This window comes from Heterodontus francisci, chromosome 22 (genome assembly GCF_036365525.1).
Source record: "Heterodontus francisci isolate sHetFra1 chromosome 22, sHetFra1.hap1, whole genome shotgun sequence".
Classification (NCBI taxonomy): Eukaryota; Metazoa; Chordata; class Chondrichthyes; order Heterodontiformes; family Heterodontidae; genus Heterodontus; species Heterodontus francisci.
This window is the reverse complement of record NC_090392.1, coordinates 71,345,909-71,365,278: the sequence shown is the minus strand read 5'-3', so window position 1 is coordinate 71,365,278 and position 19,370 is coordinate 71,345,909. Positions and strand designations below refer to the sequence as shown.

The following is a 19,370-nucleotide window of genomic DNA, read 5'->3' as shown; positions in this document are numbered from 1 at the left end:
GTCCCCGGTGGAAATGACGTCACTGTACAGAGCCTTTCTATCAGCCATTTCCGGTCCAGTAGATTCTATTACTTGAGCTTCCCTCTTCAGGTTGGTTAGATCAGTATTCTTAAGTGCAGTGCTAAAATTTGTAATTTTGAAGTACACAGTAAATATAATCATAATTAATCACAGTACAAACCACACATCATTCCTTGATTTCCTCCCATCTCTCAACAACAGCTTGCCTTCATATAGCAACGTGAATGTAGCAAAAACGTTCCAAGGCACTAAATAACTTGCATTCATTTACAATAACTTGCACTTATAATGCATGCCTGAGGTGAGATTGCTGTAAACTCTGCCACCAGTCTTAGAGAGGATCCCAACCTCTGTAATCTCCAGTCCACGACCTTCCAGGATATCTATGCACCTCTTAATTCGGGTCTCTTGAGCATCCCTGATTTTAATTTCTCACCAGTGGTGGCTGTCCCTTCAGCTGCCTGGGCGCAAAGCTCTGGAAATTCCGTCCTTAAACCTCTCCACCACTCTACCTTGAAAATCTGAGAGACAGAAAGTGCTGGAAACCTTCAGCCTGTCAGGCAACTGTGGAGAGAGAAACTGAGTTAACATTTCCTAAGTCAATGACCTTTCATCAGCACTCATTTCACTGTTCTTTGCAGGGCAATGCTTGCCTACAAAAGATTCAGTGCACAGCAAAAGGAATTAATGTATTTCAAGGTGGTTCCTTCACAATGGGGTGGAAGGAACCAAGCTGCGGTTTGATAAACTTACATAAAATGTCTTTAAAATACTGATTAGGCCTCTGCTTCAGTAATGGGTGCCACATTTTGGGAAGGATATCATGGACTTACAGAGAGTGCAGAAGAGATTTACTAGAATGGCACCAAGGATGAGGAACTTCAGTTCACAGAATCATAGAAAGTTTAAGGCACAGTAAGAGGCCTCTTGGCCCATCGTGTCCGTGCCAGCCAAAAATGATCCACCTATTCTATTCCCACCTTCCAACATTTGGTCCGTAGCCCTACAGCGTACGGCACTTGAGGTGCATATCCAGACTCCTTTTGAATGAGTTGAGGGTCTCTGCCTCAACTATCCTTTCAGGCAGTGAATTCCAGACCATCACCACCCTCTGGGTTAAAAAGTTTTTCCTCATCTCCCCTCTAATTTTTCTACCAATCACTTTAAGTCTGTGCCCCCTCGTCACTGATCTCTGTGCTAAGGTAAATAGACCCTTCACCTCCACTCTATCCAGGCCCCTGAAAATTTTGTACATTTCAATCAGATCTCCCCTCAGCCTTCTGTGTTCCAAGGAGAACAACCCCAGCCTATCCAATCTTTCCTCATAGCTGATTTTTCCAGTCCTGGCAACATCCTCATAAATCTCCTCTGTACCCTCTCTAGTGCAATCACATCTGTTCTGTATTGAGGTGACCAGAACTGCACACACTATTCAAGTTGTGATCTAACCAATGAGTTATACAGTTCCAGCATAACCTCTCTGCTCTTATATTCTATACCTTGGCTAATAAAGGAAAGGATTCCATATGCCTTCTTAACCACCTTGTCGATCTGTCCTGCTACCTTCAGGGATCTGTGGACATTCTCTCCAAGGTCCCTCACTTCCTCTACACGTCTCAGTACTTTCCCATTAATCGTGTATTCCTTTGCCTTGTTTGACCTCCCCAAATGCATCACCTCACAGTTCTCCAGGTTGAATTCCATTTTCCACTTTTCTGCCCATCTGACCAGACCATCAATATCTTCCTGTAGCTTACAGCTGTCCTCCTCGCTATCTACCACACGGCCAATCTTTGTGTCATCTGCAAACTTCTTGATCATGCCCCCACAATTACATCCAAATCATTAATATATACCACAAAAAGCAGGGGACTCAATACTGAGCCCTGCGGAACGCCACTGGAAACAGCCCCCCAGTCGCTAAAACAGCCATCAACAATTACCCTTTGTTTCCTGCCACTGAGCCAATTTTGTATCCACCTTGTTGCATTTCCCTGGATCCCATAGGATTTTATTTTTTAACAAGTCTGCCATGTGGGACCTTGTCAAAAGCCTTGCTAAAATCCATGTCGACAACATCAACTGAACTACCCTCATCTATCTTCCTTTATTTGCTATACTCCTTGCATTGAAATAGATACCCTTGAGCAGTGCCAAACTCTTGTTTTTATTTTATAACCTCGTTTCCTCTGTCTTCCAGTCTCATCCATTCATTTTCTGCCTTCCATTTTAATTTCTGATTTTGGCCCAGCTGAGTCTGCCCTCAGGTCCCCATCCTCCTGCCAAACTAGTTTAAACCCTCCCCATCAGCACGAGCAAAACCTCCCACAAGGAACTCAGTGCAACCTGTCTGGCCTGTACAGGTTCCATCTCCCCCAATGTCCCAGGAATCTGAAGCCCTCCCTCCTGCACCATCTTTCCAGCCACGCATTCAACTGTCCTATCCTTATATTTCTATACTCAGTTATGTGGAGAAGCTGGGATTGTTCTTCACAGATCAGAGAAGGTTAAGAGGAGATTTGATAGGAGTTTTGAGAGAGTACACATGGAGAATCCGTTTCTAGTGGCAGAAGGGTTGGTAACACATTTAAGATAATTAGCAAAAGAAGTAGAGGCAACATGCAGATTGTTTTTAACACCACAAGCCCCATGGGAGTTGTAGGCTCAATATTGTGCAGCTGCGCGGACGGACTACATTTCCCAGCACTCCCCTCGCCGACCGCAGTGCCCCCTGGCCCCATGGGAGTTGTAGGTTCTTCACATGCGCAGCTGCGGTGCGAAGGGACTACATTTCCCAGCGTCCCCCGGGCGGTCCAGCGATGGTGGTTTTCAGTGTTTATGTGGTGAATAAAGCCGGCGGCCTGGTTTACCAGTACGATAATTACTCACCCCGCACCGATGTGGAGAAGACCTTCAGCTACCCGCTCGACCTGGTACTGAAGGTGTACGACGAGCGGGTGGTGGTGTCTTTCGGTCAGAGGGATGGCATCAAAGGTGAGGGCAGGCCGGGGAGCAGGGCGCGGCTGGAGGCTCCTGCTGCTAGGAAACATGCTGGGAAGCCTGGGCCTAGCACATCTTCTTTGGCCTCCTTGTCTCGGGAGACAATGGGTAAGCGCCTGGAGGTGGTCAGTGGTTTGTGGAGCAGCGCCTGGAGTGGCTATAAAGGCCAATTCTAGAGTGACGGGCTCTTCCACAGTTGCTGCAGAAAAATTTGTTTGTCGGGGCTGTTACACAGTTGGCTCTCTCCTTGCGCCTCTGTCTTTTTTCCTGCCAACTGCTAAGTCTCTTCGACTTGCCATACTTTAGCCCTGCCTTTATGGTTGCCCGCTAGCGCTGGCGATCGCTGGCAACTGACTCCCATGACTTGTGATCAATGTCACAGGATTTCATGTCACGTTTGCAGACGTCTTTAAAGCGGAGACATGGATGGCCGGTGGGTCTGATACCAGTGGCGAGCTTGCTGTACAATGTGACCTTGGGGATCCATGCGGCTCACATGGCCAAGCCATCTCCAGTGCTGCTGACTCAGTAGTGTGTATAAGCTGGGGATGTTGGCCGCCTCGAGGACTTCTGTGTTGGAGATACGGTCCTGCCACCTGATGCCAAGTATTCTCCGGAGGCAGCGAAGGTGGAATGAACTGAGACGTCGCTCTTGGCTGACATACGTTTTTTTATTTTTTAGAGTTACAGCACTGAAACAGGCCCTTCGGCCCACCGAGTCTGTGCAGACCATCAACCACCCATTTATACTAATCCTACACTAATTCCATATTCCTACCACATCCCCACCTGTCCCTATATTTCCCCTACCACTTACCTATACTAGGGGCAATTTATATAATGGCCAATTTACCTATCAACCTGCAAGTCTTTGGCTTGTGGGAGGAAACCGGAGCACCCGATGGAAACCCACGTAGACACAGGGAGAACTTGCAAACTCCACACAGGCAGTACCCAGAATTGAACCCGCGTCGCTGGAGCTGTGAGGCTGTGGTGCTAACCACTGCGCCACTGTGCCGCGCCAAATACTTGGGGTGATTGAATCAGTGAAAAGTATCTCCCACCCACTGTTGAAGCTCTGTATGTGTAACAATGGATTTAGGTTAGTTTGGAGATGGGTGTTTGGCTTTGTTTAATATATAACAATGTTACACTGAGATCTGTACCTGGGCTTTTGTATGTTTGGGTATTTTTGTTGATTGTGAGGAAGCAACTATTAAATACCTGCAATATTTTAATGGATTGATTCCCCATGACCTGAAGGTGCTGACTTGTTGGTTTGCTCCACAGGCATCAGGGTACTTTCTAGTTCCCTATTACAGTGGCTGCTGTTTATGGTTGAACCAAGAGTTCTCTCGCTGTGGCATAGCAAACCTGCCTTTGCGCACCATTCACCTGCAAGTATTTCCAGCAAAGCATTGGATAGCGATCAGCAACAGTAATTAGTAAACAAAATTAGAGCACATGGGATTGGGGGGAATATACTGGCATATATTGAGAACTGGTTAAGAGAGTAGGAATAAATGGGTCATTTTCAGGTTGGCAGGCTGTGACTAGTGGGATACCGCAAGGATCAGTGCTTGGGCCCCAGCTATTCACCATCTGTATCAACGATTTGGATGTGGGGATTAAATGTAATGTTTCCAAGTTTGCAGATGAGACAAAACTAGGTGGAAGTGAGTTGTGAGGAGGATGCAAAGACGCTCAAGTGAATTTGGAGAGGCTAAGCGAGTGGGCAAAAATTTGGCAGATGGAATACAATGTGGAGAAATGGCAAGTTATCCGCTTTGGTAGGAAAAACAGAAATAGAATATTTTTTAAACAGTGAGAGGCTGGGAAGTGTTGAACTTCAAAGGGTCTTGGGTGTCCTTGTTCATGAGTCACTGAAAGCTAACCTGCAAGTACAGCAAGCAATTAAGAAGGCAAATGGTATGTTGGCCTTCATAACAAGAGGATTTGAGTCTAGGAGTAAAGATGTCTTACTGCAATTATATAGAACCTTGGTGAGATCTCACCTGGAGTATTATGTGCAGTTGTTTAGTTTAGTTTAGAGATACAGCACTGAAACAGGCCCTTCGGCCCACCGAGTCTGTGCCGACCATCAACCACCCATTTATACTAATCCTACACTAATTCCATATTCCTACCACATCCCCACCTGTCCCTATATTTCCCGTACCACCTACCTATACTAGGGGCAATTTATATAATGGCCAATTTACCTATCAACCTGCAAGTCTTTGGCATGTGGGAGGAAACCGGAGCACCCGGAGGAAACCCACGCAGACACAGGGAGAACTTGCAAACTCCACACGGGCAGTACCCAGAATTGAACCCGGGTCGCTGGAGCTGTGAGGCTGCGGTGCTAACCATTGCGCCACTGTGCCGCCCTGGTCTCCTTACCTAAGGAAAGCTATCTTGCCATAGAGGGAGTGCAACGAAGGTTCACCAAATTAATTCCTGGGATGGAGGGATTGTCCTATGAGGAAAGATTAAATAGACTGTGCCTTTATTCTCTGGAGTTTAGAAGAATGAGAGATGATCTCATTCAGGCATGCAAAATTCTAACAGGGCTCGAAAGGATAGATGCAGGAAGGATGTTTCCCCTGGCTGGGGAGTCTAGAATAAGGGGCAGGCCATTTAGGACTGACATGAGGAGGAATTTCTCCACAGAGGATGGTGAATCTTTGGAATTCTCTGTCCCAGAGAGCTGTGGAGGCTCAGTTGTTGAGTGCGTTCAAGACTGGGATTGAAAGATTTCTGCATATTAAAAACATCAAGGGATGTGGGGATAATACAGGAAAATGGTGTTGAAGATCAGCCATGATCTCATTGAATGGCAGAGCGGGCTGAATGGCCTACTCCTTTTCTTATTTCTTATGTAATTCACACTCCCCGCGGCGACTGAGGTCAGTTGTAGTTATTGTCCCTCCACTAGCTCAGTAAACTGGCGAGTAAAACTAATTTAACTGTAGTTTAATTTTAACTTTTCTTTTGCCCTTTTTACCCTATAATACAATCAGTGTATATCAGGAGGGATACAACTGGGCTTTGGGCATAACTAGCAGAGTGTAGGAAGGTATGCAAGATTTGTCAGGCTGGCTCAGTTATACGTACACTTGACTTTGAATCAGAAGGTTGTTCAAGCTGGGACTTGAGCACCTAATCGAGCTGATACTTCAGTGTAGTACTGAGGTAGTGCTGCATTTTCAGAGCTACTGTTTTTCTGATGAGATGTTAAACTGAGCTCTGGTTTTCTGTTCAGGCGTGGCCGTAAAATATCTCGTGCCACTATTTAAAGAATAGCAAGAAGTTCTCTCAATATCCTGGTCAACATTAATCCCTCAACTAACATCAATTTATGTAAAAAAAAAGTCATTGCGATATGTGGGATCTTATGCTGTGCACTAATTAGCTGCCATGTTTGCCTACAGCATATTACAGTTATACAGGATCTTTAATGTGGTGCAATGTCTCCAGGCCTATGTTAACAGTAAGCCCTCTTCATTGGTTGTATAGTGTTATGGGATAATGAGGATTTAAAGGTGCTGTATAGCTGCAAGTTTGTTTCTATATAATTTTTTTTCTTTCCACATCACAGCTGTAAGACCTAGCACTCTATTTCTCTTCAGTTTTTTCACGTATCAAGCACCTTTTCATGGTCAAGATGAGTCCTGAATTTAAATGGCATGCAAATTTTACTGTTGAAGTGTAAGGTTTGTTAGTGTTCATACCAGAAAGTTACATATAATTATCCTTTAAAAGTACTTCTGACTGTACCAAGAGAAGACACCCCACCTAAATGGATTGTTTGCTGCGTGTCCAACATCTTTCGTAGATGGAAGGATGCCACCCATACTTCTGGCTGCAGAATTTTAAGCTTTGTACAGACTGGGATAGTCTAACTATGACGTGTACGCACAAGCTTTGAATATTGTTGCTTTTGGTGTTTGAATTTTAATTCTTTCTTTCGGCTTTTTTTCCTAGTCGGATATGCTGTGCTTTCAATTAATGGAATTGATGTAAATGGAAGGTACATGGCTGATAACAGAGACGTGCTGGAGTATCTGAATACCGCTTTCAATTACCCTTTGGCAATTCGCTTTGGACGTCCTCGTCTGACATCCAACGAGAAATTAATGTTGGCCTCCATGTTTCATTCGTAAGTTTTGTAACCAAAAAAAACACTGCTCAGCAATGCAAAATATTTCACATGGGCTATAAACCTTGTGGGTGTATATTCTTGTTCCTCTGCTGATTGTTCTAATACTATTTTGCTGTATTTCTTCCTCCCTTAAATTAGCCTCTTAGTTCAAATAGTTATGGATTTTCTGAAATGTGAGTTCAGCTCCTGGAATACTGAAAATGAGACTGCTGCAGGTCATAAAAATAGGTTTGAATTAAGAAGGCCCTTCTGTCCTTTTGATCTTGGCTTTCTAGAATGCCTGCTTTCCATTTTTCCCTTTGAAGCTGTTACAAGTGCTTCCATTTTTAAAGTTTTGAAGATTTCTGGTTTAAAACTGAAAAGGTGTCCATGGATTTTTTTTTGACAAGGGTCACTGAGATGGCTGGACAGTAAACAGTTACCGGAAGGCACCTGTCTTCAAATAATTCCCCAGCAGGGGTTGTTTTTGACACGGGGAAAGATGCTTTTGGGGTTTTTTGTACTAGAGCGCCGAAGAGTAAATCTCTTTTTTTTTGGTTAACCGGTGTGTGAGTGCATGGCTAAGATAAAAGGGGAACTTTTATATTTCGATCTGTGTGTTTATGCTTTGCTAAATTACAGGTTAAGACTTGTTTTATAATCTGATAAATTTGTTGTTTATTAAAGAAAGCTGGTGTGTTTTATTCTGGGATAAAGATAGAGTCTATGATTGACCGTATTGGTAGGTGGAAAAAAATTTAAATATATGTTCTGACCTACGGAGAAGTAAAACTAGAATAAACAGTGCACTCGTCCCGCCTTGGTCGTAACATAGCCTTTGTTCCCATATCAACATATAGCACGTCTGTTAAATGCCTTGTTCATAAGAGGCCAATGCCTCCAAAAGTGCAGCACTTCCTCAGCTTTACACTAGAATGCAAGCCTAGATTATAAGCTTACTTTCTGCTATGGGGCTCAAACTCTGAACCATGTGACCAGAAGTGAGAGCGCAACATTTTGCTGGCCTGTGAGCAGTAGGATTTACAATTTGCCACAAGGTCCATTATCACTCTCGAGTGCCACTTGAGAAGCTCGGGTACTTCCTAGACAGCCAATTACCTCAAGTAATTAATGTGTACCGGGGAGCAACAAAAATGGAGAAAGTAGCTTTCCGGTGTTTTCTTACCCCTGAGGAAGGTGCAGTGAGATGTCTTTATTAAACAGCTAAAATAAAGAGTGATGTCAGCTGGAAATGATGCTGACTGTTGTGAATTTGTCACTTTTAAGAGGTCACGTTGTATCATTAACGGTGGTGGCCGAGAGTTAGTTGAATGCTCTGCGAAGAGCATGCTGATAGTTGAATGTTGTCATTGTCCAGGTCCAGTGTAATCTGCGAAAAAGACCAATGTAGTCAGGGAAATAACTTCATCTAAGGTTTCCCTTGATCTCCATAAAGCTTTTATGTATAACACACCTTGCACTGGCACGCTGAATGTTGCTGTAGTGTTAAGAACACAGATAGACACTGTACTGGAAATTACTATAATATTGCTTTGTGTTCAGAGTGGGGAAAGACATGAATTTGAAATCCACTCTGCTCAGTTTTTAACCTGAGCCATTTTGAGAGTGGAGGCAGAATGCGGAGGCTGCATGTCTCCCAGCAGAAGGACAGGAAATTGAAAGGAAAGGCGTCTCTGTGTGGTCCCTGGCATATCATAGTGACTGGCTACAGGATGTATTGGCATTGTGTGATATCAGGCTGTTCTGTTACCCTCTCTGCACAGATATCAGGCCAGGCAGGTGCTAATGTTTACATGGAGGTCTGGTGGAAAATATCCAATTGTCAGGATTAGAAGTAAAAAAGAAAAACTGCAAATGTTAACAATCTGAAATAAAGACAAAAATTACTGAAAATACACAGCATTTGCATCTCCACCTGAAATATTGATCTGTCTTTTCAGATGCTGACTGACCTTTGAGCTTCCAGCATTTTATCTTAACGTTTCAAGGTTAGCAATCTATGTGGATTTTCTAGGTAACCCCAGAAATTCCTGACCGTATGCTGTTGTATTGATACAACAGGTAGGGTCAGTTTGGATGTACAAAGTGAGGAAACTTCATGACATAGACTGATTTGGTGCTTAGTGATGTTTCAACTAAACAAAAAACACATTCTTCACAAAGTGCATTTGGAATTGAGACCCCCAAAGTGATCGTACCATTACATGGAATTAATGGTCTCTGCCTTTTATGTTTTGAGGCTTTTTATAGGATATTGTACTGAACACGTGTCAGAATCTAAATAAATTCTATTTATATTCTCAGGTTGTTTGCAATTGGCTCCCAGTTATCACCAGAGCCTGGAAGTTCTGGGATTGAAGTGCTGGAAACGGACACCTTTAAACTGCATTGCTTCCAAACACTAACAGGTGAATAGCATAGCATAAGATTTCCTATTTCTGAAGCTTCAGACTATTTCATCCATGTCCCTTTTCTCCATGGTATAGGAAGAATGTGATTATGTTGTTGGGGAAGGGCATTTGTTTTGTTCTCCCTCCTCGATGTGATAGAGGTGTTCAAAATCGTAAATAGCTTTGTTAAGAGTAAATAAGGAGAAAATGTTTCCAGTGGCAGAAGGATCGGTAACCAGAGACGACAGAATGAAGGTGATTGGCAAAAGAACCAGAGGTGACATGAGGAAATATATAGAACATAGGAATGGGAGTAGGCCATTTAACACCTCAAACCTGTTCTGCCATTCAGTGAGATCATGGTTGATCTGTCACCTGACTCTATAGACCCTCCTTTGCCACATATCCCTTAATCCATTTGGTGAACAAAAATGTCATCAATCTCAGATTTAAGGTTAACAATCGATCTAGCATCAGTTGCCATTTGTGGAAGAGAGTTCGAAACTTCTACCACCCTTTGTGTGTGGAAATGTTTCCTAATTTCACTCCTGAAAGGTCTAGCTCTAATTTTTAGACGATGCCCCCTAGCCCTAGACTCCCCAACCGGTGGAAATAGTTTCTCCCAATCTACTCTATCTGTTCCCTTAATATCTTGAAAGCTTCAATCAAATCACCCCTTAATCTTCTAAATTCTATTTTTTTTTACACAGCAAGCTGTTGGAATGCATTACTTGAAAGTAGTGGTGGAAGCAGATTCAGTTGTGATTTTCAAAAAAAAATGGGTTAAATACTTGAAAGGGAATAAGAATTACAGGTATTGGGGAAGCAGCAGATGAGTGAGATGAATGGATAGCTCTGCCAAAGAGCCAGCACAGGCACAATGGACCGAATGGCCGCCTCCTGTGCTGTATCTTTTGATTCGATACATCCTCACCTTCCTTTGCACAAGGTGGTTGAGAATCAATACCTGCCATGTTTCCGATTTCCGTTCTGACTGGATTCTTGATAGAATACCAAGTAGTTCTTGTAACTTGTCCTGGAGGTTTATTGCTGATGGGCTGTAGTTCCTCTTTAAAGTGAGTTATTCTGACAGCATGTTCTGTGTTTAATTCTTTTTTTCTTCACTGTTAAAGGAATTAAGTTCATTGTGTTGGCAGACCCTCGACAAGCTGGAATTGATTCTCTCCTACGGAAGATTTATGAAATTTATTCAGACTTTGCTCTTAAAAATCCATTCTACTCTCTCGAGATGCCGATCAGGTAGGGCTGAAACACTGTGAAAGTGTATAGATTTTATATCTAGGAAGAGACAACAGCTCTCCACCAATCTGTCCAGTGAAATGTGGGCTGTAGATTCAGACCCACATCTTGCTATATTTTGTCAACCTGCTGTTTTGATTATAAACTAGGCGTCGGCTTCAGGTAAAACCACCTCTGGGACAGCTTTTACACTAGAACCAAATCAGAAGTAGCACAGTATCAACAATCGTTGGATTCACTGCTTTTGCTTGCTGCATTGCTCCTTTAACTTGCCATCTGTTCTCTCTCCTAATGACAGTAGGGGTTATTTTCTGCCTTTTAGCTTTGCCCACTGTTAACACGTCTTTTAGAGAAAATAAAACCTGCTGTTATGAAGAAAGTGCCAAATGGATGCCGGGTGCTACCACATGGAAGGGAATTCAGATGAAGAATTTGTTTGTTATAGGCTACTATGGCCCACCTTTGAGTAAGATCGGTAGGGACCTGGGGAGGCTCTTGCTCTGCTGTAAACTGATGGGTGGTCCAGGAAGCCCAGTAGGTAGAGAAGACCATGCTTGTCATTGAATTTAAAAGATTGCCATGTTTTTGTTCACTTGGTATTTGTATGTATATATGTGGCTGCATTGTTGAAGTCGTTTGGCACATTTTTTTGGAGCATTGTGCTTTTTAGGACAGTGGGACAAAATGTTTTGACAGAGCCTAGATAGCAGCTTGCTGTTCACTCACGTGCAGGGGTACATGGTCTGATAAGACCTGATTAAGGATAAAGGGACAATCGGAAAAATTTCATAAACCTAATTTTTTTAAAAAGCTATGTAGATGAAATGCAATTCAGACTGCAATGATGCTTCAGTGTATTTTGCAATCATTGCATTAGGCGCTCTCAAAACAACATTTTGGCTCAAATTTTCCCTCCTATGTAGTAATACTGGAGTTTGGTACCTACACACCACAACATGGCAAATGTTTGATTTAAATTGATACAGGACGTGAATTTGCCCAATGTCATTAGTTCTTCCCATGGTGAATTCTCAACTTTGAGGGATGTTTAGGAGATTTTGCTACAGTAAGTGGTGGAATTAGACAATCTCTGCTTCTTGCTGAACTTTTAATAGATTCTTACATAACGCAAATAGCTGAGAATCTGTCGGGATGTTCAAATCATGACATGAATATTTACTTGGTTGTGGGTTATTGATTGAAACGGCGTGGTTGACTTCAAAATAAATCCTTTCATGTATACCTGATCTATTTTGTATTTAAAATGTGTCTTTTATCTGCAGGTGTGACCTCTTTGAACAGAATTTGAAAGTGGCTTTGGAAATAGCAGAAAAGGCTGGAACTTTTGGAGCAGGATCTTGATCTCGTCTGGGAGGCTGTCTAACCTTCAGAGTGTTTGGTGTATTTAGCTGTTGTGTATATATTTTGTTTATGTTCAAAGGTATTGGAAATATAAAAACTTACGGGCCAGAAAACTGAATGCAATGGAAGTGTAATGCAGATGAGGAACTGTGATATGTATATATGGGGAATAAACGTTACCGACAAGTTTTCATTTTTCTTTTTTACCCCCATCCCCTTATGTTCTCTGTATTTCTTAAAGGTATTTTGGTGGGTTAGGTTTCTGTGGGCACGACATCCCCCCTGGCCACTCGCTTAAATGGGCATTACTTGTGTGAAAATAAATTGGTAGGTGTCGGCAAACTGTTCACCTTGGGGTGGAAGAGAATCACAGCTGAACCATTTGTTTTGAGATGCACCTCTTGCATTTCAAATATCACACGTGCAACTTACAGCTTCTTCTAAAAAGCTAATCGTTTCCAGCCAACTTGTAAGTATCTCTGACAGAATGCCTCCTAATTGACCTCCACATGCCCCTAAGGGGGTAAGTCATCTCAGGATATTTCAGCAAGTTGTCATTACTGGAATGGAGCAGATTACATGCAATTCCTAACATGGCAGAATATTACACTGTTATATGGTATATACTCTTGTTCTTGTAAAACAGCAGATGCTTTAACTTAGAATGAGCACAAAGGTATATTGTCCTACCATTGGAGTTTAAATCAAGTTAGATTGAGGGTTTATAGCAGTGTGGAATGCTGTGGACATAATGCCTGGATGCCGTACAAAGCTGTCCAAAATTCAGCACTAATGGTATAACATTGGTAGAGAGGTACTGGTGTGGGAAGTAAAAGTACCATGCTGGTACAGCAGACAGTGTATGTTTGAGGTGGAGGTTTGTAGCAAAAGTTCAACATTGACATCCCTCATCTTGATGGTCCCAAGTTGGTTTGTGGTCTATGCTGTTAGTTTCAACTAGGGTGGCAATAGAACCCAAAAACAGGAAAAATAGCCACATTCCTTCTTATTATTCTGGCACGTGTGTGTAGAAATGTCTGGCACAGATGGAATTAGGCTTGCTTGTGATGCACTCCATGGTGGACTAGCTTGCTGACTAATTGTTTAAGCTCATACATGAAAATGAGCCTTTGGACAATATAAAAGAAAGTATTATATATTATATATATATATATATATATATATATATATATATATATATATATATATATATATATATATATGTCAGCTGCAAAACTGTACCCCAGCAAGGAGAAAATTTGACTTGTGCTTAACATAACTCCTTTCCATTAACCCTAGTATTTTATAATCTCCATTTATATATGTCTAATTTAACAGCAATTAATTGAATGCAGTAATTCATCCAGAGAAAAGTAACTCTTCTCAATGTGTAACTTTATGCATGCAATCAAATACATACTTTTAAACTGTGTGTTTGAGTTGTTCATCTTTACCATAAACAATTATTACTTTCTATATCATCCACACAAATTCTGTTGTCTGAAAGATCTCAGCTGAGCTCACACAGCACTGGAGATCTCTTAATAAACCTTAGTGAACAGGCGAGGGACAAAGGTGATCTTTTATGCAGTGCAGGGTCCAGGTGCAACTTGGATTTCAGTACAATTGCGAGGCTTCATGTAGAAATAGGGTTATGAAGGGTGAGACCAGCATGTATACGGACTGAGGTTAAAGGAGCGAGATACCTCCAAATACGAATTAGAAAGATTCTTTTTTATCGGGGGAAAAAAAATTGTTGAACTGTTAGCCTGTAACAGCAGTCGAATTGATTTTCTTGAACTCCTGGATTTTTAAAAATAAGTTTCGGTGGTGCACAACTTTAATTTCACAGTTGGTTAATCTAATTTTGGTTCACTTTTTTTAAAGGAACTATCCTGTTACTAAAATGTTCTTTTTCCTTCCATTATTTGGCATATTTCTTAACTGAAATCATGATCTGCACACCTATTAACTAGGTTCTACCATTGTTGGTTTATAGCAAGGTGGCTGGAATTGTCCAGTTTCTGCTTGGGACTTCCTTAAAGGAGAATCAATGACACAAACTCACATCTTGTTCAATAATGGAATATTCTATCCAGTGCGCCAGATCGCGAAGCTACCTATCAGTTTTTTAAGAACACATTTTTCCTCTCTGATAATGTTTCTCTCCTTGGTGGATGATGAGCCTAGGGAAGGGAGTGTAGATAGTCTCAGTCATCTCATTATCAAAAAGGAGGAGGTGTTGGGTGTCTTGCAAAGCATTAAGGTAGATAAGTCCCCAGGGTCTGATGGAATCTACCCCAGAATACTGAGGGAGGCAAGGGAAGAAATTGCTGGGGCCTTGACAGAAATCTTTGCATCCTCATTGGCTACAGGTGAGGTCCCAGAGGACTAGAGAATAGCCAATGTTGTTCCTTTGTTTAAGAAGTAGCAAGGATACTCCAGGAAATTATAGGCCGGTGAGCCTTACGTCAGTGGTAGGGAAATTATTAGAGAGGATTCTTCAGGACAGGATTTACTCCCATTTGGAAACAAACGAACTTATTAGCGAGAGACAGCATGGTTTTGTGAAGGGGAGGTCATGTCTCACTAATTTGATTGAGTTTTTTGAGGAAGTGACAAAGATGATTGATGAAGGAAGGGCAGTGGATGTTGTCTACATGGACTTCAGTAAAGCCTTTGACAAGGTCCCTCATGGCAGACTGGTACAAAAGGTGAAGTCACATGGGATCAGAGGTGAGCTGGCAAGATGGAGAACACAGGTCATAGAAGACTGGTACAAAAGGTGAAGTCACATGGGATCAGAGGGGAGCTGGCAAGATGGATACAGAACTGGCTCTGTCAGAAGACAGAGGGTAGCAGTGGAAGGGTGCTTTTCTGAATGGAGAGCTGTGACTAGTGGTGTTCCACAGGGATCAGTGCTGGGACCTTTGCTGTTTGTAGTATATATAAATGATTTGGAGGAAAATGTAGCTGATCTGATTAGTAAGTTTGTGGACGACACAAAGGTTGGAGGAGTTGCGGATAGTGATGAGGATTGTCAGAGGATACAGCAGGATATAGATCGGTTGGAGACTTGGGCGGAGAAATGGCAGATGGAGTTTAATCTGGACAAATGTGAGGTAATGCATTTTGGAAGGTCTAATGCAGGTGGGAAGTATGCAGCAAATGGCAGAACCCTTAGGAGTATTGACAGGCAGAGAGATCTGGGCGTGCAGGTCCACAGGTCACTGAAAGTGGATAAGGTAGTCAAGAAGGCATACGGCATGCTTGCCTTCATCGGTCAGGGCATAGAGTATAAAAATTGGCAAGTCATGCTGCAGCTGTACAGAACTTTAGTTAGGCCACACTTAGAATATTGCGTGTAATTCTGGTCGCCACACTACCAGAAGGACATGGAGGTTTTGGAGCGGGTACAGAAGAGGTTTACCAGGATGTTGCCTGGTCTGGAGGGCATTAGCTATGAGGAGAGGTTGGATAAACTCGGATTGTTTTCACTGGAACGACGGAGGTGGAGGGGTGACATGATAGAGGTTTACCAAGTTATGAGCGGTGTGGACAGAGTGGATAGTCAAAAGCTTTTTCCCAGGGTGGAAGAGTCAGTTACTAGGGGACATAGGTTTAAGGTGAGAGTGGCAAAGTTTAGAGGGGATGTGCGAGGCAAGTTCTTTACACAGAGGGTGGTGAGTGCCTGGAATTTGCTGCCGGGGGAGGTGGTGGAAGCAGGTATGATAATGACGTTTAAGAGGCATCTTGACAAATACATGAATAGGATGGGAATAGAGGGATACGTTCCCCGGAAGTGCAGAAGGTGTTAGCTTAGGCAGGCATCAAGATCAGCGCAGGCTTGGAGGGCCGAATGGCCTGTTGCTGTGCTGTACTGTTCTTTGTTCTTTCCTAAAGATGATGATGTGACGGGATATCAGGCACATGTATCTTCCCCTACAAAGCTGACCAGTTCTGCAAACACATTTTGCATTTTTTACCTTCCCTTTTAACACAGCAGCACATATTTCTTGCAGCTGGGCACAGGAAGGAGTGAGATGTGATTGCAAACAATTTTTATTCACCATAGAAGTGATTTCATTGAGGATTGGCCAGCACTGCAGATACTGCAAAAACAGACTTTTCCATTGGATTGGGGGGTGGATTTTATTAAGAGAACCAAAATCCCCAATGTTTGCAATATATTAAGATGATTTACATCTTTCCTTCTTTGCCAAATATTTTTGTGATATTGTTTAACTGTTGCCAAAGAGTTTATGCTTATATTTAACTAAAGCCCATTTTATTCAGAAATCTCCTCACTCAAATAATTCAGGATTTCCCTCCTTAATCTTAACCACTCTCTGGTGTTCTTGTTCTCTTTCTCTGGTTTGTCTGAATTAAAGATTGAGCTTCCCCCAAGCATTCAGAATATACACTATAGCAAATGAACCAAGCAATACAAAATTCCAAGTAGAAAGTTTCATTTGTTGAATTGACTGTCACTGAGGTGTGGTCTGTGGCCATGGGTCACTCGCTGCTATCTTACACAACCAATGTTGGTGCGTGAGCCTTTAAAGCAACCTAGATCCTGACCGCCTTCCCTGCAGATATGGAAGGAGTCTATTTGCAAACCAGGTCAGACGGCAAACTCTACAATCCATCAAGGCTGAAAACGAAGACAAAAACACATCACGTCCTGATCAGAGAACTCCTCCACGCTGATGATGCTGCAGTAGTCACTCACACAGAAACTCAGCTATAAAGACTCCTGGACAGTCACTCCCATGCTTGTAACTTGTTCTCTGTGACTATAAGTGTCAAGAAAACCATGGTCATGGGACAAAGTGTTGCATCTCCACCCTGATCACACTAAAAAACTCCCCACTGGAAGTGGTTGGCAAATTCTGCTACCTTGGGTCCACGGTGACAGACAATCTGTCCCTTGATGTAAAGCTCGATACACATAGGGAAAGCAGCTACCACCTTTGGCTGACTTGTGAAACGCACATGGGATAAGACCAAGTTAACCCTTAGGACCAAGCTGATGGTTTATAAGGTCTGTGTTCTCAGCACCTTGCTATATGGCGGTGAAAGTGACTTACAGCTACCAGGAATAGAAGTTCAATACTTTTCATCTTCGCTGGCTGTGGCACATTATGGGTATATCCTGGCAGGACAAAATCACAAATGTGGCTGTTCTCTCAAAGACAGAGCTCTAATCAAACAGAGGCGGCTTCGGTGGATCGGACACCTCTGCAGGATGGAAGATGGTTACATACCCAAGGACCTTCTGTATGGTGAGGTAGCCGGGGCCAGACGACCAGTGGGGAGCCCAAAGCTCTGCTTCAAGGATGCTTGCAAGCGTGACATGAAGGCCCTAAATGTCGACAATCGCACTTGGTAGTCACTAGCTGGCGAAAGAGGGAAATAGTGACACATCCTGTGGACTGGCGTGCACTACCACGACGACCAGTGGCTACAGCAGCTTGGCAACAGGCGCCAATGCTGAAAACAACAACTCACAGCGTCACTTGGCAGCTTCACATGCAGCACTTGTGGCAGAACCAGCTTCTTGAGGATTGGCCTTCACAGCCATCAGCAAAGATGCATCAAGAGAAGACACCCAACCTAAATGGATTGTTTGCTGCGTGTCCATCACCTTTCGTTGAGGGAAGGATGCTAACCATCACCACCTTATTTAGGTGTCAGCCATGCCTCAGTGATAGCTCTCTCTCCTCTGAGTCAGAATGTTGTGGGTTCAAGTATCAATCCACAGAGTTAACCACAAAATCTAGGCTGACACTCTAGTGCAGTACCCAAGGAGTGCTGCACTGTTGGAGGTGCCGTCTTTTGGATGAGGCTTCACCTACCCCCGCAGGTGGATGTAAAAGACCCCATGGCACTATTTAAAGAAGAGCACGGCAGTTTTCCTGATATCCTGACCAATATTTATCCCTCAACCAACATCACTAACACAGACTATCTAATCACTATCACAATGCCATTTGTGGGAGCCTGCTGTGCAGAAATTGGCTGCTGTGTTTCCTACATTACAGCAGTGACTACACTTCAAAAGTACTTTCATCAGTTCTGATGAAAGGTCACAGACCTGAAATGTTAACCCTGTTTATCTCTCCACAGATGCTACCAGTCCTACTGTGTATTTCCAGCATTTTCTATCTTTATTTCAGATTTCCAGCATTTGCAGTAGTTTGCTTTTATTTTACTTTGACAATGCTTCATTGGCTGTAAAGGGCTTTGGGGCGTGCAGAGTTGGTGAAAGGTGTTTTATAAATCAAAGTGATTCCTGACAACGCTGGCCAGCGCCGACATCATCAGGCTGCGCCGCGGTGCACACACGCGCAGATGGTCTCCTGCTCTCTGCGCATGTGCTGCGTTCCGGCTTGCCAGGACCAGTTTGCGCATGCGCCGGTGACAAGTCTTTCTTTATCGAATGTTCACACACCTGCAATTCCAGCAGAGGCCACTGGATAATTATCAGAAGCAGAAACCTTAGCCGATTTTCCCCTCCTTAATCCAGTGGGACAGAATTCCTGCAGAGTTCCTGCAGAATTCCTCAAAAGCAGCTAACTCAGGCCAAACCTGGGATCTGAAATAAAAACAAAAAATTCTGGAAATACTCAGCAGGTCTGGCAGCATCTGTGGAGAGAGAAGCAGAGTTAACATTTCAGGTCAGTGACCATTCTTCGGAACTGACAAATATTAGAAATGTAAAAGATTTTAAGCAAGTAAAGTAGGGGGTGGGGCAAGAGATAACAAAAGAGAAGGTGTTGATAGGACAAGGTCACAGAGAATAACTGAGCAGAAATTCATGGAACAAAGACAAATGATATGTCAAGGGTGTGCTGAAAGACAAGGCATTAGTACAGAGAGGGTGTGAATAGACTGTAAAGCACAAAGCACTCTAAGCACAAACATTAAAAAAATGTTTAAAAACCAGAAACAGTGGGTAGGCACAGTAGAAACAAACTAAACACACTAAAAATCCTAAAATAAAATAACCAAAGAAAAAAGAAAAAATAACTAAACATAAAAAGGAGGGGTGGGGGGGGGGGGGCATCATGCTCTGAAATGATTGAACTCAATGTTCAGTCCGGCAGGCTGTAGTGTGCCTAACCGGTAAATGAGATGCTGTTCCTCGAGCTTGCGTTGATGCTCGCTGG

At 42.9% G+C, this 19,370-nt stretch overlaps 1 protein-coding gene across 1 annotated transcript; it reads left to right on the top strand.

Annotated features, from left to right (window-relative positions):
* The first annotated feature begins 2,804 nt into the window (after positions 1-2,804).
* Positions 2,805-12,387, top strand: trappc4 (trafficking protein particle complex subunit 4). Its single transcript, XM_068053993.1, has 5 exons — positions 2,805-3,015; positions 7,009-7,183; positions 9,491-9,594; positions 10,710-10,836; positions 12,120-12,387. Exons 1-5 carry the CDS (start codon positions 2,841-2,843, stop codon positions 12,196-12,198), a joined length of 660 nt encoding a protein of 219 aa, XP_067910094.1. The 5' UTR covers positions 2,805-2,840; the 3' UTR covers positions 12,199-12,387.
* Positions 12,388-19,370: the final 6,983 nt, after the last annotated feature.

Excerpts from the sequence above, each read along its gene's own strand:
- trappc4 (XM_068053993.1), top strand. The coding sequence starts at position 2,841 with ATGGTGGTTTTCAGTGTTTATGTGGTGAATAAAGCCGGCGGCCTGGTT. Across the intron at positions 7,184-9,490 it reads TTGGCCTCCATGTTTCATTC|GTTGTTTGCAATTGGCTCCC; the intron begins GTAAGTTTTGTA and ends TTATATTCTCAG. Across the intron at positions 9,595-10,709 it reads TTGCTTCCAAACACTAACAG|GAATTAAGTTCATTGTGTTG; the intron begins GTGAATAGCATA and ends TCACTGTTAAAG.